The 27,400-nt window shown below is 41.6% G+C and overlaps 2 protein-coding genes across 5 annotated transcripts in view; one reads left to right on the top strand and one right to left on the bottom strand.

The window, feature by feature from the left end:
• ctnna2 (catenin (cadherin-associated protein), alpha 2) overlaps positions 1–27,400 on the bottom strand; it is a gene marked incomplete at both ends in the record, with an annotated part of 480,574 nt that overhangs the window by 181,350 nt on the left and 271,824 nt on the right. The gene's annotated exons all lie outside the window — the stretch shown is intronic.
• Positions 3,268–4,845, top strand: lrrtm1 (leucine rich repeat transmembrane neuronal 1; the record flags this gene model as incomplete). Its single annotated transcript, XM_080721888.1, has 1 exon — positions 3,268–4,845. One exon carries the CDS (start codon positions 3,268–3,270, stop codon positions 4,843–4,845), a length of 1,578 nt encoding a protein of 525 aa, XP_080578014.1.

Below are 27,400 nucleotides of genomic sequence, written 5' to 3'. Positions count from 1 at the left end.
ACTAAGCTGTGATGACTAAAACTAAGACTAAATATATTGACAATTTCGTCAACATAATAAAAACTAGACTAAAACGTTTAGGTGTTGCGTGCTGAAAATAGCAGATCTACAAGCTCACAACGCGTCGCAGCAACCAAGTCATTATTTGTCAACTAAAATTAGACTAAAACTAAAACTTTTCAGCTGTCAAAAACAACACTGCTCAACAACCCATAAAGCAGAAGGACCACTCCAGAAGAGTGATTAATATTGCTAAATACTGTAGTAAAAAAAAGAAAGAATAGTCTAGAGAGTAATATTTTAGGATGTTACATGACAACTACTGAAGACAGGGTTTCAGATTTTTTTTTTTTTTTACAACAAAGGTTAATATTTTAGATTGTAATTAGAGAAAAGAAAAGATGAGTGTTAAAATGTTTTCATTTACTGCTTTCAATTGTTTTAGCGATTTTGGTATTTTGATTTCAGTGGGTGGGGGCATGCGTACAAGTGGCTAAATATGTCTTTTTTTTTAGACACGATAAGCCGTTTGTTACTATTTACACCAGCCCCTATAAGTCACATCTGCCCATGAAAGATTGCGATGCATCTTGGGAATGGGCTTATTGTGTCTAAAAATACATATTTAGCCAATTGCATGCATGTAAATTTAATCGTTAAAATCACTAAAATCACTAATAAGTAAATGAAAACATTTTAACACTCATCTTTTCTTTTCTCTAATTACAATCTAAAAAAATTAACCCTTGTTGTAAAAAAACTAAGTTGTCCTTTGATTGTTAACTCTTATTTCACAGGACAATATATATGAATGCTTGCTGTCAGAGTTATGGCATCTGTCAGAACAAAACAGGGGAGATAAAGGGGTAAAAAGCTTGGCTGCTAAACAGTAATGCATGTTCCTGTCATGTATGGAATCGTCACAGCTACTGTACTGCATGATAAAAGGCTAGTAATGATTCCTTAGGAGTGAGGGGACTTCCAGAGGAGAATATTTATGCAATACACTAGTGCTACTGTAAGTCACAAGAGATTATATCTGCATTTGGAATGGTGTGCCAAGGCTTTAATTGACCATGATATACAATGCCACATTTGTATGCTGGTCAGTATGATTAAACACAAAATGATTAAATGCTAAATGTCATGTGGCATGTGTAATAATTGTCATACACACACACACACACACACACACATACACACAGACACGTGCACACACACGCGCGCGCACACACACACACACACACACACACACACATACACACACACACACACACACACACACACACACACACACACACACACACACACACACACACACACACACACACACACGTTTGATGACATTATTCCATTATTTTACATCTGCATCATGCATTATGCAGAATCAGCCTCTTCTCACTATTTAATATGCTTGGGCACAGTTCTCTGCTGGAGGACTGAGGTGGATATAGGACACCTCTTGAGTCCATACCGGAATATTATTCTGCATCACCAAAGACGGTGGGAAACTGTTCTCTGGCAACTCACAAGTAACATATATATGATACGTATCAATTCATTACTGGGAGAGAGAGGGAGAGCTGGAGAGAAAGAGATGAAAAGAGAGAGAGAGGCGGAGACACAAAAATGAGATAGACTAACGAGATACAGATAGAGGTACTGTAGATAGATAGATACTGTAGGGCAGAGAAAAAGAGAGAGAGATATACATAGAGAGACAGACAGAGAGAGATTTCATTAAAGCTTCTGGTTTAAGCCCAGCCCCTTTTGAATATGTAAATGTCAGGGAGAGAGAGAGACCGAGAGAGAGAGAGAGAAAGAGAGAGAGAGAGAGAGAGAGAGAGAGAGAGAGTGAGAGAGAGAGACGAAGAGTGAGAGGGAGACGGATAGTGAGAGAGAGACGGAGAGTGAGAGAGAGAGAGACCGAGAGAGAGAGAGTGAAAAAAAATACAGCAAGAGAGAAGAGAGGAGGGAAGAGAAGTGAGGAGGGGGGAGAGAGAGGGGAGGGGATCAGCACGAACAAGTGTGTGAGCGATCAAGGGAAAGAGAGCGAGGGAACGAGCGAGAGAGCGACCAGTCTGAATTGTGAGTGGCTTACGACACTCAGTGAACAGAAGGTGCTTCTGCATGCGCTGTCAGTGCACTAGTTCTGCTGCGAGGGATCCAGCCTTCCTTTCCTCTTCCCACACTGACCGCCCCTTCCCTGCCTGCTGCCTCCAGCCCACAGCAGCCTCTGAAAGCACCCCGAGAGCCAGGGGATGGACAGGAGTCACGAGCCGGTGGGGGAGGCAACGGATGATTTACCAGAGATGAGACATTAAAACAAGGAATACCACTAGCAAAAAAAGAACCCTCTCTTTATTTTTTTCTGGTCCTTCTCTCTCTGTTTTTTTTCCCCCTTCTGAAACGTCAGCCACTGAAAGAATGATGAGCCGCTTGAATGGATGTAAACCTTACAGGTCAGTGACTGCTTTATGTGACGGACGTTAAATTGCGTTGACAGATCGGCTTAAACTTTAAGCAGAAAGGGGAGGAGAAAACAGCGATCCTGATTTTTCAAAAGATTTTTCCTTTGTATTTTTTTTTTCTTCTTCACTCCCTGGTTCTCTGTGCCCTCCTCTGATCATTGCAGCAGAGGACTGCGGAGGAGCAAGAGAAAGCAGACAGTGCTCATGCATGCAGACGGGAACTTGCACTTCCTACCACCTCGCTGAAAGCTACTTGGATTCCTTCTCTTTCTGGCTCTTTCACTCGAGGAGAACTAAGACATTGTAAGCCTGCCAAGGATCTGGTGTCCACTGAAAAGAGAGAAGGGAGGGGGGGGCAAATTTGTACCACACTGGGGTCTTTTTTAGATTCGCACATAATTAGTGTTAGGGCACAAAGGGAGCCGCTGAATGGAGGTTGTCAGCCTCTGGATAGGGGTGAGTAGGAATCTTTTCATGTGAGGTCGCTGAATGAAGACAGCTTTTTCACCCCCTCTGCTCTCCACACGCCGTTTGATATCTAACATGAGCAAAGAGACTTGCCTCTTAATGTTCTCTATTTTTGTTTTTTTCCAACAAGGATTCCTACTTTGTAAGAATAAATACATAATATAATCATAATTTTGCCTTTCACAACAAAATAGCAGGGGAACTAAGGACAAGTGAAAAGATTGAGCATTTTTGCGACCGAGAGCCAATTAATTACGATGTGAAAGGTGCCAAAATAATATCCAGAGCGATTCAATGGACATTCTCTCGGCACCATCCCTGGATATTTATGCTAATGGATTTCCTTCTAATTGGGCTGTACTTAAAGTGGCCACTGAGGAAGCCCCCCGGGTTGATACTGTGTTCACTGGGCATTTTCCTGAGGATGGTTTCGCTGGCAGAGGGTGTCTGTCCGAGGCTGTGCCGCTGCGACAGCAAGCTGCTGTACTGCGAGGGGCTAAACCTCACAGACATCCCTCGCAACTTGAGCAGCGCCATGGGCCTGTCCATGAGAGAGAACAACCTGACAGAGCTGCGTGAGGGCCATTTTGCTGGCCTGTCACAGCTCACCTGGCTCTACCTAGATCATAACAACATTGACATAGTAGAGGAGGGCGCCTTTGACAGACTACGGCGGGTCAAAGAGCTAGATCTGAGCAGCAACCGGATCGAAAGTCTGCCCAACGGTACTTTCAAGCCCCTCCCAAATCTTCGTATTCTGGACCTATCCTACAACAGACTGCAGGCTATCGAGCCAGACCTGTTCCACGGCCTTAGAAAGCTTACCAATTTGCATTTGCGCTACAATGCCCTCAAGTTCGTGCCTGTGCGGATTTTTCAAGACTGCAGGAGCATGCAGTTTCTAGACCTGGGCTACAACCAACTGCAGAGCCTGGCACGGAACTCCTTTGCTGGGCTGTTCAAGCTGACTGAGTTGCATCTGGAACACAATGAGCTGGTTAAAGTCAACCTGGCCCACTTCCCCCGCCTCATCTCCTTGCGTACTCTATATATGCACAACAATCTTGCTACTATTGTGGTCAGCACCTTGGACTGGACCTGGCATTTCCTGGAGAAGATTGACCTGTCGGCCAATGAAATCGAGTACGTCGAGCCCCACGTTTTTGAGAGTGCGCCCAACCTCAAGGTGCTCATGCTGGACTCTAATCGGCTGACCTCTGTGGACCAGCGCATCCTGGACTCGTGGTCCTCCCTGGAGAGCATCACGCTGGCGGGCAACGAGTGGGAATGCAGCCGCAACGTGTGCGCCTTGGCCTCCTGGCTGAGCGCGTTCCGTGGCCAGCATGACAGCTCGTTACTGTGTTCAAGCCCGGACATGGCGCAGGGAGAGGACGTGCTGGACGCTGTGTACGCCTTTCAGCTGTGCGAGGATCCACCCATGGGGGTAACTACGGCAGGCCCGTTTGCCTCCACCAGAGACCGAGCCCACGGTGGCCCAGTGCTCCTAGGCCCAGTGACGCCCAACCCATATGAGGGTGAGGGTGGAGAAGTGGTCACTGGCTCTTTCACTGTCACAGTGGGCCACGACGACCTGGAGAGCACCATGCAGATCCACAAAGTGGTGACGGGCACCATGGCACTCATCTTCTCCTTCCTCATCGTGGTGCTGATGCTCTACGTGGCCTGGAAGTGCTTTCCGGCCGGAATAAGACAATTGAGGCAGTGCTTCAGCAGCCAGCGCCGTAAACAGAAGCAGAAGCAGAGCATGCAGCAGATGGCTGCCATTTCCACACCGGAATACTATGTTGACTATAAACCCAACCACATTGAGGGAGCCCTGGTCATCATCAACGAATATGGCTCATGTACCTGTCAGCAGCAACCTTCTCGGGAATGTGAAGTGTGACCCTTGCTTTGTGAGTATGTGCGTTTACCTGTGTTTATCTGGATATAAAGCCCTTTTTTGGATATATTGGGGAGGAGGGGGCAGGGGTATTATGGGACACATGGAATAGAGGGATCCTTTGGACACTTTTTACACTGCGTCTCACTGTGCTGCTTTATTTCCTGGACGGAAGGAGTGGGCTTTATGGGTGTGAGTCTACTACAGTGGATTTACTGCTGGCTGGAAGAGGCCATACAGGGCCAGATCGGGACCTGACACTCGGACCTGTTTACTTTCTACAGAAACACCAATAGGAATATGTTGTGGGGCCATGAGGCTTTTCTCTCACAAAAGGATGGATATTTGAGCTTTAATGTTTCTTTCCACTTCAGGACATTCTAACATTGTCTAAGAATCAAACTGGGGACACAACAACAAACTATTTCTATGTGGCAAACACAACATTTGACAATGACAAACAAACATTTAAAAGATACAAAAAATATATAAATATATATATGTATATGTTTCAGTTGGATTTAAAAAAATGTAAAGATAAAAGTACGTGTAAGATATGTTTAAAACAGAAATGCAAGAGTGGAGGAAAAAAAATGATGCAAGATGCTATTCTAGTTCTTTTGTAAACTACAAAAAAATGTTTAAATAAATGAACTGCTATTCACAGTAAAATGCTCTGAGTGTGTGAAAAAGCCTTTGAGAGAGGATGAATGATAAGAGATGCAATTCTTCTGCTGTTAGACTGGAGAGCGTTTGCTTGTGTGTCTCTGCAGTGTGTCTAACGGAAAATAAATAAATAAATAAAAAGGGGCAGTGCGATATCTGCACCTCATTTCCAATGTTTAAGCTGGTCAGAACCTTATCTGAATTTCAGACCATTTTCTCTATCTTAAATTCTCATGTATGTTATTCACTGTGTTGGCTCGCAATCAATGCTGTAGTTGCTTTCTCTCCCCCCCCCCCCACCCCCACCCCCGTTTCTTTTTCTGTAAATAGATTTTTTTCTCCTGCATTTTAATCAGATGGCATATTTTCATAATGATTATATGATTATTTGTGCACCATCCAAGTAAACAAAGTAGAGCGTCAACGATCTATAGCTATGCTTCTCACTGCTTCACAATCTTTGGCTGTCATGCAAGAGCGCTAGCTCCTTTCACTGAGTGGGGGCATACATGAGACAGCAAACGCCTTTGCCTTACACATTTAAATCAAAATGCACTCTAAAATAGCCTTGTTGAAAAATCACCACACCGGGGCTTTTGGTGTTGTTGTTGTCTCCAACGGACATGAACACATACAATATCCCTCACTGTGTTTTCATGTAATGTGAAATGTTCCTTAAATACAAGGCCATTTTGAGGTATGTCATGCCTATTTTTCTCTGGTATTCCTTGTGTGAATGCGTGCACTAGCAGATGTTGTGATTGCTGTATCCTGCGACATATATACAGTAACGTACATATGGTGGGTGATGTGAAGTGGAAAGCAGAAGGAGGATCACCGAGTGCGGCTGCAGAGCGAGGGCACAGACTGCTCTCTAGTGTGCATGTTCTTACACTGTAGCTCTGCTCTGGCAGTGGTTCAGGAAGAAGCACATTCTCTTCACTGACCTACAGGCCTACTGCTGCTGCAGCAGCGTCAATATCAAGTTTAACCACTTAAACCCTATATACCAGGGGTCTTCAACGTTTTCAGGCCAAGGACCCCTTAGCTGAGAGAGACACGAAGCAGGGAACCCCACTACATATTGCATAGAATTGTGTTGCAGATTAAAAATGTTCATACTGTAGATTTCTTAGACAGCGCCGCAATGTCAAATACTTAGTCTGCTCTTCTTTTCCCTCAAGAAACCTCTTTGCCAAATATAGCCGATTTACAAGCTTACAACGCCTCGCTGCTATTTTTGGCTAAATACACTCAGAATAGGGATACTAAGGTTCAAATGGTGGCCCCCTTGTAGTAACTCTGAGGACCACTAGGGGTCCCGGACCCCCTGTTGAAGACCCCTGCTATATACTTCAGTTGACGGGGGTCCCTCTATACCTGTTCCCTCCTTTTTTACGTCCATGCAAAACCTCTTCACTGAAAATACCTTATAGCATGTCACGTTGCGACGTGTTGTGAGCTTGTGGATCTGCTATTATTGCTGAATGTTCTCCTGTTTTTATACGTCCGGGATAGGGATGCTATAAAGTTCAATCGTTTAACGATCACACATACAAACAACACAGGCACAAAAATAGAAGCAGGCACGTAGGCATAATCAGTATATTTAACAAGAGGGTTATTGTTGTAAATTAGCCCCACTGTCAGCACCCACAAATAAGAAGATGCATTTGCATTATCATGACATGATTGGTTTGCATAGTGCGTGTGCATGCACGCCTGTATGCACCTGTGTCTGTGACTGTGTGTGTGTCTACATTTCAGCATGAGCGTGTCTGTGGGTCCAGATTGCACAACCAATGTGTGTCTATCTGCATGACACGTGCCAATACGATACAGTTTATCAATTAACTATAACCTAAAAAAGAGAGAAAAACAATGAAAGCTTGCATAAAGCTACCCTGAATGTAAGAAATCCTAAACTCTATAACAGGACATTGCACTGTTGTTTAGAGGAAAATTATGGTGTTTTTTGTTTCCCTCATCATCGAGGCCTAGTGCATAATTGTGTGTGTTTCATAATAAGCTAATTATGTAACGAGATGTTTCCTTCAGTGTACATTGTGTGCACGGAGACGGTCAAGTAAGTCCAAAAGTATATTTATCTGCCGCGGATCAGAGGATCTATTTATGTTGAAACTCCATCCAGCTATCAGTCATCCTCGTCAGATATTGTGCTCTTTCAGCAGCCCAACGCCTTGCTTGTTCTTTTCAGGTAATATGTTTGACAGCTAGGGCTCGGGTTTCCAGATAAATGTGCCGTTTTATTTAAAGCAGCGATGACAATAAAACTCAAGTTGGGATTGCTCGCTGCCCAAGCGCGGAGTTAGTGTTGAAATATGAGGTCATCTATAAGCACCCTCAACCGTGCATGACAATAAATGTGCTACAGGGTCACCACATCAAATGAATGTCATCCCTAGTTTATGGGGGAAATAAATTACTCACTAACACCAGTATTTTCTTTCAGGCAATACGCTGCGTTATTATTCTCCTGTCAAAAATAAACACAACATCTACAATTATTTAAACGTGTTTTCTGATGGCCATGCACCAAATATTGTTGGCTTAATCGCTTTAACCGAGGCGTCTTGATTTTGGCATAAAATACAATAAAGATTTTTTTTTATTTTTTTTATAGCATAGCCTACTATATTTATAAGCTCACAGTGCGACAACAGGATTCTATATTCAAAATAATTGAGAAAATGTTTGTGGTTAAGTAGAAAAATGGTTAATGCTGAAAACACAAAATAGGCTTAATACTTGCAGTGCATCATACTAACTGTTAAACTGAAACTGATCATAGCCTCAGAGAAGGGTAAACACTGACATTTTCAGCTCACCTTTTAGTGGAAATGGTCTGCGGCGAGACCACAGCTCAGACTTGCCATTTGAGATTCATTATCTACTTCTTATTCATGATATCATATTTTGTAGCAAATGTCCCACGTTGAGACTCAGCACGACTGTTAATCATAACCGCCATGGCATCTGCATGCAAATGAGCATAGCAGCTCAACAAAAGTTTTACTTTATTCTCTTATCTTCAAATGTTTTTTTTTTTTTTTTTTTTTTTTCACTGTTTCACATCCTGCACAACTATATCATGTAACTCTAGGGTATATTTTTAGGTGGTCCACTTCATTTGTATGAATGGATGATGCCCAGCATAGACACAAATTTGGCACCACAATTGATTTTGCTTCAGTCTGATCTTAAACAAGCAACGAGAGCAACAGCAGGTGGAGAAATGGGCTGAATATTTTAAAAGGTTTGAGTCCTTAAGGCCTGGCATGCTAGCTACTTAAAGCCCATTTCTATGCTTACCAGCTCTCTCTCTCTCTCTCTCTCTCTCTCTCTCTCTCTCTCTCTCTCTCTCTCTCTCTCTGTTTTCACAAGACAGACAATTAGGCGCAATAAATGCAGAGAAACTGACCAATGCATCTAGCTGACAATGGATCAAATGTCTGCTTGACCTAAGCCTGGAGAATTCCCAGGGGGGGAGCATAATAGCTTTCTGGACAGTGGCCATTATTAATGCCCTGATTGATGATACTTGGTAAAAATCTATACAGATGAGTGGTAACCAAAAATGATCAGAGTAATAACAAATTCATAAATCTTTTGCTCATGGCCAGAGAGTTATTCTATTATTCATATGGAAATCCTTTATTGATTTAGCAGATCATTAGTGGTCAAATAGGTGACTTAACCGCAGTCTTGTATTGGATCATGGTATGGAGAGTATTAAGTGTAAGATGTTGTTCTTTGAATGTGAAAATGGTCATGAAAGCGTGAATTGTACACAATGGGGCCACAGCTGTCGGGAAAGGGGTATGTGATGGTTGGATAATGCACTTGCTAATGGCAATGGAGCTATTGTCTCCCAGCTGTACTGCATGTGTGCAAGGCACAATGTGCAGTGTGTGTGTGTGTGTGTGTGTGTGTGTGTGTGTGTGTGTGTGTGTGCGTGCGTGCGTGCGTGCGTGCGTGCGTGCGTGCGTGCGTGCGTGCGTGCGTGCGTGCGTGCGTGCGTGCGTGCGTGCGTGCGCGCGCGCGCGCGTGCGTGCGTGCGTGTGTGTGTGTGCATGTGCACAGATGTGCTTATGAAAGAGATAATATAATCAAGCAAGATAAGACCATAACAAACCCTCGAGGACTGTATCGTTGGGTAATAATAAGAGCACGGCGGCCCAGTTTGTCCGAAAATAGACGATTCACAAGCTCACGGCGTGTCCCGCTGCAAGCAACGCGCTCGCTGTGAGCTTGTAGATCCACTAGTTTTGGCGCGTGCAACAAAGTCAGGCTAATGAAAGCCGTGAGACAGAGTGATAGTAATGTTGAGTTATTGACGTGAAGAACAAAGGTGAAGCCAATGTAATGAGAGCATGCAGAGGAGGATTGCGTGGCAGAGAGTGGGATGTATGTGTGAGCGTAGGCAGTCAGGGGTCAGAGGCAGACCCTGGCAGGGACGTGCAGAGAATGTTACAGAGGCAGGGGCTGAAACTTCTAAAAGGGCCTTTTGGTGATAATATCGAAAATAGCAGACCTCCAAGCTCGAAGCTTGGAGGTCAGCTATTTTCGGTGCTTGATACAACACTGGTGTACGGCATGGATTCCTACACAGAGAGGGCAATTCTTTCAACATGAAATGCTGCATTCAAGTTCAGGAGAGATTCGACACGGCAGTTCTCTTGAATGCTTGCCTCAGGTATGGCATGGAAAGGAGTCATTTGCATTTCTTTCACCATAGTAAATGGTGCATTTTTTTAAATGGTAAATGGTGCATTTATATAGCGCTTTTATCCAAGGCGCTTTAAATAGATTGTGCATTACATTCACCCATTCTCGCACACATTCATACACCGGTGGCGGAGGAAACCGTGCAAGGCACTAACCTACTCACCAGGAGAAATTAGGGGTTCAGAGTCTTGCTCAAGGACTCTTCGACATTAACTCAGGGGGAGCCACATTCGAACTGGGAACCCTTCGTGCTCTAATAACGGTTTCTCTACCCCTGAGCTATGCCGCCCCCTGTAAAAACTGCATTCCTGGTCTGGAGAGGCCATTTTTTTTACAGGCGGATAAAAGGGCAGGGGCTCAAGCCCCCTTTGATGTCTATGTGTGCACGTGCCTGGACCCTGACAACAGGGAGGAGCCCTGTGGAGCAGGTAGCCTCGCTGCCATAAATCCACACACTACACCGCTGTCGCCATCAATCTACCAAAACACACAAATGGCCGAGACATCGTGTTGCTTACGCGGCACTGTGTGTGTGTGTGTGTGTGTGTGTGTGTGTGTGTGTGTGTGTGTGTGTGTGTGTGTGTGCGTGCGTGTGTGCGTTCGTGTGCGTGTGTGTGCGCAGTGGTGGAGAGTATCTATGTACATTTACTTAAGTACAATCTTGAAGTACTTTTACTTTACTGGAGTATTTCCATTTGCAGTACTTTTACTTCTACTCCGCTACATCTCAGTGGCAAATGTGTGAGTTCTTTCTACTTTTGGTACTTTAAGTACATTTTGATACCATAGTGTTGTACTTTTACTCAAGTAAATTTTTAAAGTTTTACTTGTAACAGAGTATTTCTACATAACAGTATTGATGTTTGTACTTAAGTAAAAAAAATGTGAGTACTACTATTACTACCACTAGGTATTACTAGGTGCGTGTGCGTGTGTGCGTGCGTGCGTGCGTGCGTGCGTGCGTGCGTGCGTGCGTGCGTGCGTGCGTGCGTGCGTGTGCCACCATTCCAAACATACTTGAGAAGAAGTTTGCACCACAACCATAATGATGCAAACAAACATTTAATAAATTAATGAAGCTGGCTTACTGTGTGGGGTATTGATCAGGCACCCTTCTGCTGTTTCACTGGGACTAGCGGAGCGTAATAAAATGCTAACACCCCCTCATAATCGGATGGGAAGCTAAATCACGGGTGGCAGTGCGTGCTGTGATAGGCTGTATGGCGCTGCTAATGAATAATGACAATGTGTGGGTGGCTTTTATTTTATATAGGGTGGTCCATCAGGATCGATATTCTAATCATCATCATCTCTGACCTCCCATATCTTTCCATGCCATCTTCATCTACCTCGGTTCTGTTTGTCCCAGGGGTGTCACACCAAATTATGGGCCCTGGGTACAAGAGTTCACCGCGGGCCCCCCATGACTGTTCTTCATAGGGGGGAGAGGGGTTTAACCCATTTAGACTGGGAACGCATTATTACGCATTATTTTGTGCTTTAACTATTGAAAAATAGCAGATATACAAGCTTCTAGATCCGCTATTTTTGAAAAAACGTGAAAATTTGTCTTTGGCCATCAGTCTTTGAATATTTCATGTTTCTATGTCAGTTTTTATGTGAAGGACCCCCAAAATTATATGTATTTGGCCACGGACCCCCATCTCAAAATATTTAGTTCCAGGGACCCCCCAGAAGCAAAAAATGTCCGCTTAAAAAATAGATATTTTCAAAGATTTTCACACATTTTCACGACGTTTCAAAAATAACAGATCTACAAGCTCGCAGCGCGGCACTCGGTGCCGCGCTGTGAGCTTGTATATCTGCTATTTTTCAATAGCTAAAGTATAAAATAATTAAGGCCCCTCCACCTTGGGCCCTAGTAACTCAGTCCCACTTCCCCCCCTCCCCTTTTGCGAGGCCCCTGGTCTGTCCTTCACTCCCCTGCCATATTCCTATGCTTGGAATGAGAGCGCCAGATCCCACGGACATAAAGACATCCCTGCATTATTTGGATGGGGGATGAGGAGGCGCCATCCATCTGGTTCACACAATATAAAATGGCTTCCCTCCCAGCCATTTCTCCGTTTAATTTGAACAAATTGGCCACATGTCAGTTTACCTCACCAACACGGGTCAAATAAAACACTATAATTACATTCCTTATCCAGGGTAACTTTCCTGGCAGAGTATATCTCTCTACACCCACAGCTTCATTTGCATGCACTCTGTTCCAGCTACACTGCATTAATAATAATAATGACTAAGAAGAGCCACAATTCTTGACTGAGTAGGATGTGATGGCTACTAAATGCTAGGCAGAATGAAACAGGCAAAGTAAAGGTTTGGTTAGAAATCTTCATTCCATGCACAGCCTTATGTAGAGCATACAATAATAGTAAAACTGGTAGATTTTCCAAAAAATATTCTAAGTTGGTGAAAAAGTCAAGGTTGTAGATCTGCTATTGTCAATATTCTTTTAGAAAATCTTTGAAAAATGTCACCTATAACAGACTGATTTGTTTGCGCCTGATGCCATGACACATTGAGGTTTAAACACACTCCATATTTGGGCGTAGCTGCATCGGGACTCTGGTTACGGCTGAGCATGATGACATGGTCCGCCTTAAGCTAATTCTTAATATTATATATGTTATTGTTATTGTTATTGTTATTGTTATTGTTATTGTTATTATTGTTGTTGTTATTTTCTTTACAGCTGTCACTTATGCATGGTAAGACCGGGAAGGCTCATGTGATACTGGTGCTCTTTCTTGCATTAAACATCAAACATCAGGGTCAGTCAGTGAGCTAATACTGTGTGTGGAAACAGCTGGGGCTGCATCTGGGGATCCATGGGACCTCTACTAGAGCAGATGTAGGGCAACACCCTAATATGTAGATTATTGTGGTGGCTGAATTGTTAAGCATTATATGGTGCTGGCACAGATTTTTTTTTTTGTATCCATTACGCAGTTGACACAGATAGAGAACTGCGTAAGCAACAACCGTATGTTGCCATGTGAAAATATGACAACAGAAAATATTACTGCTGTCATTATACAATACAGTATACAGTATATATGGATTATTGTTATTTGAGGAGAGCATTTACATGACGATACGGTATAAGAATTGCTGCTACTGTTATTTTTAGCTGAGATAAGTATTGCTTAAATTACTATTGTCATAATACTGTGTACAGAGTGAAGATCAAATAAAATAGATGTGTGAGATATGAAATGTGTGAAACATACATACTGTAATATTTGTTCTATATATGATTGCAACAATATTTGACCATAAAAGCCTAAAAAACACAAGTGGACGGATACTTGAAGATCATGAAGCAAGGATTATTGTGAGTGAGTAATTTGGTTTCTGGCTTATTTTGCTTCTCATCAAACAAATAACTACAACATACAACACTATGAATAGTAGGACTGTTGTACATGTACAGTTGCAGGCAGCATTACAAGACAGCAGCACTATGGTGGAAGATGCATCAAGCGATATTACCATCTTAGCCCCTTTTCCACTGACATGGCCCAACACCACACCACTCCACACCGCCCACTTGTGCCAGGTTTTCCACTACAAGGACCTGGGTCGAGTGGAGTGAAAGTGGTACTAAACGTGGTACTAAAAAGTATCCAATCGAGAGTAGGTCTGAGCTATGCCAAACAGGGCCAAACACTTCATAATGACTGATCACTCACTGACTTTTCATTTAGACCACAAGGATATAGTTGTAATACATGATAATAGATTCATTGTGTTATAACCACTATTATAATCTATTATAGTGTTATTATAGTTATAATAGCAATACATTAATACTTGTATAGTGTATTATAATCACATTTATAATCCATTATAGTATATTATAATTAGGATAGTTATACACATTTATATTGTATTATAATCACAGTTAAAAGGATACATTTGTTTCTTACCAATAGGGGTACTTTTGTGTAATGGAAAATGTAGATATTTGCATGTGGTGCGGTGTGGTGCTAAAGCTGCAGTCGAAAAGGGGCTTAGTAAAAAAAAATTCAAGCCCAAGTGACCACAAGCCAAACACACCATTTAGTTGAAAGTCAGCAAAATCCCTAAATGATGAATTTGTATTCATAATAGATTTAGCAAAGTATGTTTTTGATGCACACGCCTGATGCAGCCATTATAATGTATCTTGGGTGCAGGTGCATAATTCTTGCTAAAATCATTTTAAAGCAATTTTAAATTCTAAACCGTACTTTGAAATAGAGTGGCAAAAAGCACAGGCTCATTCCAGAGGCTTCCTTTTGAATAAAAAGTTACCATTTGGGTAAAGGGAAGTAAAAATAGACAGCATTTATCATTTTGTGTTTATCTGATCAGTGTCAGGATGAATAAATGGTATTCTACCCACTCTGCCCCACTCTCTCCTCCCTATCTGTAGGGACAGATTGGCATCTCTCCAGTAGCCAATGAGATTGGCTGCATAAATGGAATTGCCCCATTCTCCCAGTGTCAGTTACGCTAAGGGAATATGTTCACAGTTTACAAAGTCTTGGTGCAGGTACTTCTTAAGACTGAAGACAGTTTGGGTAAACAATGTTTTTGGGTAATGGCACAGATACTTCAAAATGCACATAAAAGGTGAACTTACCTGTCATAGTAAGTGAAGGGCAGAGAATGCCAAACGGATCCATATGAAAGGAAAAAGAGAGGGTGGGGGAGAGAGAAATAGAGACTTGTTAAAACAAAACTCAGACTTTGTTGCATTGTATTTTGATCTGTGACTTCAAAACACAACACGCTTTTGAGCCTCATTGTCAACATCCTCAGTGTCAAATATTTACTGTATATGTTATGCCTCATCATGAGATCACAGGGGTTTCATTCAAGGACGGGCAGAATAGGAGAGAGAATAAAGAGACGGTAAACATTGTTTTAAGATCAGACTGCCTATGATAGGGAACACAGGAATGAGGGAAGCGAGTGTGTGTGCGTGTAGACATATGTAGCAACTTAAAAAGAAGAGGAACACTGATACTATGGCCTAAAGTGCCGTATAGTTAAGTTGATGATGTGTTTAATGCACAGCTTGTGACAGCCATCACAGTCAGCAGCAAAAAACTGTGAGAGCGAGAGAGAGCGAGAGAGAGAGAGAGAGAGATAGGCCTTTTATTAGCAGACTATACTGACAAAAGGCTGTAACGGCTGACAATGGTACTGCCGAACTGCTGTTCTCTACTGAGCAGGAGAACACAGCCTACAGTATATATTTATGACACCCACATGGCTCTATTCAATCCAAGAGCCATACACATACAGTATGTGTGGTCATTATTTATTTGCCTGATGATGCCCCACTATAATTATTGTAATTAGCTGACTTCCAGAGTACACTTAGTGGAATAATAACACACTGAATGAATGCACAAAATTACAAAATCTGAAGGAAGAAAAAAAACAACAACAACAACGCAATAGCGTGAATTGATAACCAATAACTCTGTTTTAGGTGAAATAGAATTGCAGAGACATTAAATGCATGTGGCTCAGTCTGTAGAGCATTCTCCTTTGGACCTCATGGTCCTGGGTTATATCCTGGCCACGCCAGCTCAGCGTATGAGTAGAAGGTTATTGTGTGGTAAGTACTGGGACCTGATGGCAGGTGTTCCACCCCACCTCAGCAATCCATTTCCCAGGGCTCTAGCACACAAGGGGATAGGCACCCTTGTTCTTGGCTGATACAACAATAAGCCACTCCGACCTACTTACTGGTAGCGTTCATTATACCATGTTAAAGGTCTTTGCACACTGTTGCGTTTTTCGGGCCGAATATCGGAGCGAATTTTGGAGCATGTGAATAAAAAAATCAACCTCACCTTATGTCAATCACTGCCACCCGTTTAGTATTTATTTTCGGAACAGGGTTGATTTTTTCCGATTTTCACAACTGTTGGCACTGAGTCCCTTGCCCTCTCTCTCTTTCCTCTCTCTCTCCCTGGCCTCAGGATTTTGGATTTCCAAAACGCAACGAAAAAAACGCAGTGCAGTGTGCAACCAGCTTAAGACTGGCTTTCCCTATTTTGGCATGTCATTATTATTAATTTATATAAAATAAAGTCCCAAATAGCAGATCTATAGCAAATTCTGATGTAGTTTCTATAAAATGTCATTTAGTTTTAATCATATTTTATTTATCTGATGTTGATCTGAGGTTTTAGTTTTAGTCTAGTTTTAGCCAATTATTTTGGCAGGCCTTGATGGCTGATTTTACACTATGTTGCATGCTGAAAATAGCTCATCTACAAGCTCACTACACGTCACATCGTGAAGCTTATAGATCTGCTACACCCGAGTGCAACCAAAGATAAAATGACTTGTCTTTTAGTTCTACTGGATCTCTTCTCCACTAGTCCCTCCCTAACATTTATAGATTTTATTTGTTGAGGAAATTCAATATATTTAGTCTTAGTTCTAGTCATCATAGATTAGTTTTTATTTTGTTTTCGTCAGTGAAAAAAGGTAGTCGCTGAACATTTTCAACAGCTACAAACGTCTCTACGAAAGTCAACAAAATCACCACTGATCTACAAGGTCACAACACAATGTGATACGTTGTGAGCTTTTTCTTTTCTTTTTTAAATGTAACTCTTAGAGGTAAATATATCGTCGTTGTCGGTTGGAAACCTCGTATCTCCAAGTTTCAAATTTGTACGTTCTTTCGCAAAGTAAAGCCCCGCTTCATTGTACAAGGCCGTCGCACAGAAGTAGTGAAAACAGCAGATCTACAAGCACACAACGCCTCGCGGTGCGAGGCGTTGTGTGCTTGTAGATCGTCTGTTTTCACTAGTTCAAATCATTTTCAAAAGGAAAAATGCTAAACGAAAGGTTTTGGACATACAAGGTTTTCACCCGACAACGACGATATACTCACAAGTTCACTGTTTGGACTCAACTTAAAACAGAGGGACTGTGAGTGAGTGATGTGCGCGTAAACCCCCTAGGGTTTTCCTTTCATCCTGGTCTGCAGTTAGTGCTCCCATACGGTTGTTGACAAGCGTGATGGAGTGTTATTCCAGCGAGTGTCCCCTGGAAGTCAGCTGATTGCATTCATTATACTGGGGGCGTCAGGGAAATAAATAACTATGCAAGTAAATAAATGAATGAATAAATAAATAAATATGCAGCGATAAGATTTATGGATGAGGCTCAAGTGGGGCAACGCAGACTTTTCAAAAGATAACCAGGGTAAGATTCTATAAATGCATCCATGGCCACGATGCGCTGCATTCCTTTGCAAATTATGCCGACATGTGAGCTTCAATCAACGTATCTAATCTTCTTCCTTTTAGAGGGTTAGACTATATGAATTAGGTAACGCACACAGAAGCTCATTCTCACTGTTCAAATCTAGGACATTTACAATACACATCAATTTATCTGGCCATAGTTAAGGTGACCCATTATGAAGAAAGTTACATGTTGGAAAAGTAAAGTAGCTTGCAGCACAGTGTGCATGCCATCATTTACATTGAATGGTTACTCATAGATGTGATGTTAAATTATGTATTCACTTATTTTGTTCTAAACAGGGACAATCCACTAGCCTGACACTCAGCCTGAATTTTCATTTTGTTTCACTCCAGAACCATTTTTGGGGATTCGGGGCACAAACCACAATACCGGGACAATACAATTATGACATCTCCAGAAGGCACAACTGCAGTAGTCCAGAACCACCCCACTTTTCTATTGTCAACACTGACCACACATGCATATACAGTATAACCACTGATCTGAACCTTTCCTTAACCTTACACCTTCCACATCATTAAATCTAATAATTTTTACGTGACCATCATTATCAATAACTTTAAGATTTTAGTTTAGTAAACAAGCATTTGAGGTACATAATCTGCCAGTGGTCTATATGACTACTTTTCACTTTCGATCTGGATCTAACCAGTTTTGAGAATCAAGTAAAAAAAAAAAGGGGGGAAACTAAAAGTATAAAATGACAAATTGCATAATTATTACTGTTTGTTACAGCCATAATGTTAACTTGTATTAGCTGTGATTGCATATTGAAAATGCTATTACAACGACTTCAATGTTAATGTGAGAAATACAAATGAAAAATTAGGGTAAGATGGGAGAAATTGAGCTCTTTTGCAGGCCTGTGTTCTTTTCAGGGCTGCACAAACATTGGATGTGATGTATGGGGGGGTTGCAATGGGTTTTACAGTTCTGATGCAATGAGGAACTGTCTGAAGAGAAGAGTTCAAACCTCATCTGTTGACCAAAGACATGGGATGAAGATTTGAATGGCTTCAAAGCCACATTTAACCACATGAACCCTAGTGTCCCTATCCTGGGGGGGCAGAGATTTAATTATTAATATAGAAATCTAGAAGCTCACTACACATTGTGTTACATTGTGAGCGTGAAGAGGAGCTATTTTCAGGAAAGATACCGGTATGTCGTCACTGTCGGGCAGAAACCTTGTATCTCTAAGTTTCAAATTTGTATGTTTGTTTTTTCGTAAATTAAAGCCCTACTGTACATCATACAAAAGCGTCGCACAAAAGTAGTGAAAATAGCAGATCTACAAGCACACAATGGCTCACGGTGCGAGGCGATGTGTGCTTGTAGATCTGCTATTTTCACTATTTTAAATCTTTGTTTAAATAATAACAAAAAAAGAAAGGTTTTGGACATACAAGGTTTCCACCTTGTATGTCGATATGTTGCGACGATGATGACGATGTCTAACGTTGTAGAAGGAGAAAATGGATTGTACCAAGTATAGAGCCCTGGGGGACACCGGTCAACTACGGTAAGTATAGGGTTTAAGTGGTTAAAGACAAAAGAGAGAAGAGAAAAGAAGCTGAAGGGCATGGAATTGTGTGAATTAAATCTTGGCCAGGTGGGAGCGTTATGTGAAAACTATGAAGACCAGACCGGCTGCCCCGAGGACAAGTCTGTGTGGAACAGAATCAAAATTCCCTGCGCTTATTAGGTGACTGGTTTCTGATCTATCTGCTCTAAGCTTCCAACAGTTGTGGAAGGCTTCGGTTGCTGACTGAATGGTCAAAGAGTGAACAGCATGACGGAAAGACACAGTTGCTTAACCTCTTAAATCCCCTACTGTATGCCTTTCTGACTGGGGTCTCCCAGGGGTCTATGCTTGGTCTCCTCCTTTTCTCCCTCTACACTAAATCTCTACACCAACATTTTCGCAGAATGTTTGTCAATTAGGATATGCCTAGAATTGGGACACTAGGGTTCATGTGGTTAACCAACAATAGCAAATAAATGTATATAATAGACAGATTATCATGTTAATATGAAATAAAAGTAATCTCTATAAATGTTTGAAAGTCCACTATGTTTTAATCCTTTATTCTTCAAGCCATTAGTCATTTCTAATCCATACCGTGAACACTATTTATATAGAAGTCCATACAGTATATTATGCCATATATACGACTACGTATGATAACAGCATTCTAAGGTTGGCAAGAAATATTACCTCTAATAGTAGCCATGTGTTGCATAGAGAATATAGGTTGCTGGCTTCAGGAAGGAGATACAGTGTTCCAGCATACAATAAGGTCAGACTAAAAAGGTCCTTTGTCCATCAGTCGACTTTAAGGCTTAATCAGGAGTTTTGCCATAGTAGGTAGGCTTGGCGGTGGACACTGCTCTTGTCCATATTATCCTTATGTATGTAAACCTGTCTTGTTTTTGTTACCTGTGTTAAATGTTTGTATATATATATGTTATGTGTCGCATACATGGCTGCTGTGTCGCAAGACAAATTTCAGTGTGAACTGACAATAAAGTACTATATCATATCATATCATATCATATCATATCATATCATATCATATCATATCATATTATTGGACTAACAGTTGTTCATCTGTGTGGGACTAGATTATCAAAAGGGTAGTCAGTGCAGTAGGCCAGCAAGGTTACTCCTAAACACGTCCCCTCTGGGCTTGTTAAAAAGACAGAAAGAAAAAAAACAAACAGCTTAGGATGTCTTTAAACGGATGTGCCTCGTACGTTTTTAACAATTCTGACCATCATAATCCATTAAGTGTCAACTTCCAGTAGAATTAATTCAATCATACTCATAATCAAAATGCTTGCTCTGAGCTCCCTGCCGCGGGGCTTAGCGACGGCGCTCTGAGAATGAAAAGGCACATTAAAATGGACTGGAGCCTGCAATCCCCCAAAAAGGCATTTGCTGCGCTCTGCATGCGCCAAGGACGTGCAACAGTAAGGTCAGGATCAAACATTGCCGGAATACTGAATAAGTCAGCCTCCCTGAGGGAGAGAAAAGGGTTCCTGGATCCCTGCTCATCCTCCCCCCTGTGCAATGGTTAACCCATTTAGGCCTAGGAATTATTGAATGCTTTAGCCAGTGAAAAATAGCAGATCTACAAGCTCACAGCGCGGCACCGAGTGCCGCGCTGCGAGCTTGTAGATCTGTTATTTTTGAAAAAAGTTGTGAAAATGTGTGCAAATCTTTGAATATATGTATTTTCAAAGCGAACGTTTGTAACTCAAATTTTGCTTCTGGGGGGTCCCTGGAACTAAATATTTTGAGATGGGGGTCGTTTGCCAAATACATATCATTTTGGGGGTCCTTCACATGAAAAGGTTTGAGAACCACTGACATAGTAGTCTCTCAAGAACAGACCAACTGAGCTCCAGTTAAGTGAAAAGGACCTTTTCTTTGACGATGGCTGGCCAGATTGCTGACATAGAAACATAGGTTTTTTCCAAAAATCTTAGAAGGATTCAAAAGACACTTATAGAATCGGGTCAAAATTCTAATTTTCACGATTTTTCAAAAATAGCAGATCTACAAGCTCGCAGCGCGGCACTCGGTGCCGCGCTGTGAGCTTGTATATCTGCTATTTTTTTATATTTAAAGCATAAAATATTGCGTCATAATGTGTTCAGGCCTAAAATGCTTAAAGTCTTATCACCGCAGGTACGCTGCTCCTGGAGGCACACTACTCCCAACGCTTGAGGAAACAGGCCATGCATAATATATTATATGGGCGTACACATACTGTACAAAACTGTGTGAATGTGCATATTAAGGACGTTGTGATGAGCATTACAATGACTCTCCCGTCTATGTCCAGATCATCTCTCCTCCCTTTATGGCACGGTCGAGGGTGTCAGGTGGCAAATTCAGATGAGTCATATCGGCCACCATATTACTGTATCTTATCCATGGCGTGTTACTATTTTAACAACTGGGAGTTATTGTTTTCAATGTAATTGTCAGACATTTGTTGTTGCATAAATGATGTTGATGAATTTTATTATATATAGGCCTATAGTCAGATGAGGTCTGAAATGTATCTTGCAACACATCTGCTCCATTTGTAACATGGCAGAAAAAAAGTAATACAGAAAACAAACAAACATGCATTTAACTTAACATTACAATCACATAAAACAATATTCAAGACCCTTCAACATATTCCATTTTAAGCATGCAAAACAGTGCTTCAGTCTAACCCTAATAAATACTGGAAGGCTGTAACTCTGTTGGTTGGTTGGTTGGTTGGTTGCTGGCCAGCCAATGTTATTATGGTAGGCTGACTCATAGTTTCTCAAGGGGTTGGCCTGCAATCTTTGAGCAGATTTTCATTTGGAGGTGCAGGGTTGACTTTAAAGCCGTGTACAAACACTTGTACAACGTTGTATTACAATACTGTAGAACAGTCATAATCACAGAAGTTAAAATAAACAAATGAATGAATTTGTCTACTCGTCCCAAATGTCCCAAGGCAGTGGAGGAAATAAACACTTTTTGCAGACAAATACAATGTTGTCCATCCAGAATAACAGATGGTCTATCATTAGCACCCAAGTATTTGTAAGAACATACCTGTTGATTTTTTTATTTTCATTAAGGATAACAATACAAACCTATTAGCCAGATACCCACTGTTGGCCGGCTGACAAAGAACAAATACCTGTATCAGGTACATATACTGTGTAGGTGATAGGCCTATATTCACTCTTGATAGAATGTACTTATACAATACTTTCATTTATTGATTTGATACATTATGTTACACAGGCTGAACAATTGCAGATGTCATACTCCAAGTGTATTCTATGTTGTTGTTATTATATTATCATTATTATTATTATTATTATTATTTTATTACTGTACTTGTACCTGCATTTATCTTGTATTTCATGCTGTGTTTGCTACTACGACACCTGAATTTCCCCCTGGGCATCATTAAAGGTCGTTCTAACAGTTTATAGCCTCATTCCCAGCATTTTCTCATCTCCAAGGAGAAAAGGCCATTTAACGACCAAATGCACAGGATGTCTAGAGCAGAGGTTTCAAAGTGGGTGCTGGGGCACCATGGGGTGCCGTGACGGCAGTCCAGGGGTGCCACAAGATAATTTGATAACATTTGGAATTTATTTGGACTAAAAATATTTAGTATCATTTTAAACTTGAAGTACAAAGTTATTTTCAGTCAGTTCTAACCAAAATGGCTATCGCAATATAATTGCTAAAATATGCCATATAAGGTGCTGGTAGTAAAATTATGAATATAATGTAGGAGTGCCTCGAATAAAAAAAAAAAAAAAAGTTTGAGAACCCCTGGTCTAGAGGGTGGGGTTTCTTACATATGTCATGTACTTCTCCCTGTCTTTCTTGACCACACAGCCCACATTTCACGCATAGAGAAAGTAAACATATCTGTAAAGCCTCAACGTAATTTCCTTGGGCGGTACTTCTGCCAAATTTCAGTGCTTCCATTTAGACACTCAACTTGCTAGGTCTTGCGCAGCTATTTTCTTTACTGTAGATGTAGTAATTTCTTTATTGAAGTAGCAGTGTAATAAGCGGGATAAGAGATATTGTTGAGAAATTAACCCCTTGAGGGTGATAAAGACCTCTCCACTTTGCCTTGGTGTCTAATCACACTGTCTGGGTTTATTTCTCAACAATCCCTCAGAGGGTGAACAAATACAAATTCTCCAGAGCATCATTATCATTCCACTCAGCCACTTAGTTCAAGTCATGTTGGTGTAAACCAGGGTTGCCTGATTCACTTAACCACTTAATCCTATATACTTTGCTGACCAGAGTCCCCCAGGGGTCTGTTTTTAGGCCCTCTCCTTTTTTCCATCGATACCAAATCCCTTTGACATAAATAGCAACCTACAAGCTCAAAGCAAGTCACAAGGCAAGATTGTTGCTGAATGTTCATCCCAGAATATGGACGCTAGTTTGGGTTTATGTGGTTAGAGTATAAACAGAATACTCTGATTTGCAGCAAGAGCCGCTGATACAAACGACCTACGGCCTGGTCGCGACTTAGGCCACGACTTGGAGGTCGTAGGTCCCGGTTCTGGAGGTTTTGCGCGATCTCGGTCGTAATTCAGCGACCTGGGAAGTCCGCGATCGAAACTCTACGCTTGCTAAGGGAAGGGACGCGAGTTTAGAAACTCTACGCTTGCTAAGGGAAGGAGCGCCGCGATCGAAACTCTACGCTTGCTAAGGGAAGGGACGCGAGTTTAGAAACTCTACGCTTGCTAAGGGAAGGAGCGCCGCGATCGAAACTCTACGCTTGCTAAGGGAAGGGACGCGAGTTTAGAAACTCTACGCTTGCTAAGGGAAGGAGCGCTCGTTTTCAACAGCGTCGGCAGGTTAGCTACTCAGTGTCGGCAGGTTAGGGTTAGGGTTAGGGTTAGGGTTAGGGTTAGAGTTGGGGTTAGGGTTAAGGTTAGGGTTAGAGTTAGAGTTGGGGTTAGGGTTAAGGATAGGTTTTGGTGCACCTCGCGCGGTCCAAGTGACTACAATGGAGCGCTTCCTACCTCCGGTTCAGCCAATCACAAGCTTCAAAAGGTTGAATAGCGCTGCTGCTCTAGAATATTCTGCAAAAAGACCTTTTAAATACGACCGCGGACTTCCCAGGTCGCTGAACAACGGCCCGATCGCGCAACAACGGCCCGGGGACGACCGAGGTGGCGCAACCACGGCCGGGGGTCGCGAAACTAGACCGGCCGCGACCTAACAAGTATGTACCGCGAACTACGACCTCCAGAACCGGGACCTACGACCTCCAGGTCGTGGCCTAGGTCGCGACCAGGCCGTAGGTCGTTCGTATCAGCGGCTGTCTCTCCTGATTTGGTGTCTCTGTATGGCAATCATCGATATAGAATGTGAACATCATACTGTAGATGAAATTACAGAACTTTACTAAAAGATATTTGCTTTTTTCATGGCAGCCATATTGGCATCAGGTGTTACCAAGGATACTAATTAAGGTTGCGTTCCATTCAGGTCAAACAGCGAGGCGGCTGTTGTTGTGCATGTTGGCGCTCACGTGTGCGTGCGTGTGTGTGAGAGGAAACAAAAGGTCTATCTGGACTTAGTGTTAGTGGGAAAAGCTCATATTGATTCAGGTCATGCTGGATACGCTTTTTTATACCAAAATGTCTGCTTGGATTGTTTTGAAAATCAACAAAATAATCTAGAAAGTGTGTGTTGTACTGACAAGATATATTGGAGCAGGATTCTTTAAAACCTCTCAAATCCTTTTCTATGAGGGGCAGTGTATGTCAAGGATATTTTCAGATTCTGCCTTACAGACTTTCCCCCGCGGGATAACAAAGGTATCTATCTACTGTATCTAATTTGAAAAGTTTGAAGTGCCTTCCTTGACCTACTTGGCAGTGTCAACAAAACGTTTGGGAGATTAGTTGAGAACATACAGGCAGGCAGGCAGACAGACAGACAGACAGACAGACAGACAGACAGACAGACAGACAGACAGACAGACAGACAGACAGACAGACAGACAGACAGACAGACAGAAAGACAGACCTTCTAATGATGCTGAGCACGGAGTGATGCCTACAGGCTCTGCTACATGTGTAAATATTACATTTAATATGATATTCGCACATGTATTTGCTGTACACTATGAATGTTTTCCAATCTAAACGTGACTTACAAATGCAGCCATTTTAATTGTGCACCTGATACCGTGGTTTACTGATAGTCGTCTAGCAGACCCACTCTGCTGTACTCCCGGCACCGTGATACAAATCACAGCATACTACAGTGCCTTGCCTGTTTGATACACATTTTAATGGCTGTATCCATATCTGCATCTAACTGAATGCATTCATCATAATTTGTCCATTTCGGCTTTGAAAGTAAAGTATTTGTGCTAAAAGTGGGCTTTAATACATCCAAGTCATTTGGGGTTCAAATGTGGTCACATCTGCGGCACTCTACTGCTCTACTGCCTAAATTAAATTTTGCTGCATTATATGACTAGTGGAAATATTATATTTAATATAAAACGAATGTAATAATATGCTCTGGGGGAAAAAAAGAAATGCAGGAGAACTGAGAACAATACAATCTATGGCCCTGGCTGGCTACATTACTTTTGTTCAACTGTAACAGGCATTTAAGCAATATCTGGAGAAGATTTCACAAAGGATACTTATTAAATTAGCTGCATACTTTATTACAACATGCTATGAAATATTTTCATAGCAATCATGAACACACATATGACTGTGTTTTTTATCTTTAGTTTTACAGTTTCATGTCATTAAGAAGATATAATCTTTTTTCACAATTGTTCACTTTGTAAAATAGCATTTTGACCATCTCACTTCTACAAACTTCTACCAAACATTAAAAAAGGGTTCCCAAATTATCATATAATTTAAGTTCTCATGATCATTAAAAATGAATTTAATAAAACACTGGCTGGTAGTTCAGTGGTCAGAACAGATGATGAATGAGGGTACTTATTCCAACATTAGTGGCATTTACTCTAACATGAACCCTAGCTCTGCATAATAGGGACATTCCTATAATAGGCGAACATTCAGTAAAAATATTAGATCTACAAGCTCACAACACAGCTTGTAGTTCAGCTATTTTCACTCACAAGAAAACAACTCACTCAAGTTGTGATCTTTTAGATCGGCTGTTTTCTGCTAAACGATTTGGTGTAGAGGAGGAGAAAGGAGCTGGCCAACTATAGACCCCTGGGGTACCCTGGTCAATTAAGTAACATATAAAATACTGCACTTTTATTTAAACCATATGGTTTCAATGATTAAGAGAAGAGCAAACAAACTATCCCTACTGCAGTATCTGCCTCCAGACAAGACTCTTCAACAAAATCAGAGGTTTCATTCCTCCATTTCTGGAAGTAACCACTTAAGCTCTATTTTGTAATTCACAAGGTATTAAGGTAGTATAATTTGCAATTACCACAAATGAAAGTGGATAATGAGTGACTGTATGGTTGCAGACAAAACAAGTTGTATAACCTGTTTGCTGTTTGTCACATAAACGTTTTTTTCTTTCTTTTTTGCATGTTGGCCTATAATTACATAATAATGACCCAAAATGAGAGTGGATGATGAATGTACTGTATGGTTGCAGACAAAAACAAGTTGTATAACATGTTTGTCACACATCAAATGTGGAACGTTGGCCGTGGATTGAGTTGCACTCAATGCCAATCTAAACTTGGATGAATCTGAAAAAAAACCTTCAGATGGTGGAGAAAATATGTATAAACTGAATTTGTTAAGTTAAATGCCAATGCTAGGGGGTGGCAGTTGCCATGATATACTGTATTTAATAAATAATACCCTTTGTTTAGCGGTTTTCTATTTCCTTTTCACATAATCAAAGGTTTTATGGTCATGATTCACCAGGATCTTGGATGGCTTGATTCTAGGCTTAAAATAATTAATATAAATATTTTAGTAAATCTTTATGGGGAAAATGGATGGCCGATTTTTGAGTGGCACCAGAGAACCATGCTCACTTCTATGCCCTATAGCAGGGGTCTTCAACAGGAGGTCCGTGACCCCTAGGGGGTCCTCAGAGTTACTACAGGGGATCCTTATAATCTTTGTGTGATAGAAACCCTTTTTCTCCTTTTTTATATTAACCACTTGAACCCTAACGTCCATGTTCTGAGAACGTTAGCCAAAAATAGCAGATCTATAAGCTCAACGCCTCACACTGCGAGGCGTTGTGAGCTATTTGTGAGCTATTTTCTGCAAAGAGGTTAAAACGAGCAGACTAAGTACAGAG

The sequence above is a fragment of the Nannobrachium achirus genome (genome assembly GCF_963921795.1).
Source record: "Nannobrachium achirus genome assembly, chromosome: 3".
In the NCBI taxonomy this organism is placed as follows: domain Eukaryota; kingdom Metazoa; phylum Chordata; class Actinopteri; order Myctophiformes; family Myctophidae; genus Nannobrachium; species Nannobrachium achirus.
This window is presented reverse-complemented; position numbering and strand designations above follow the sequence as displayed.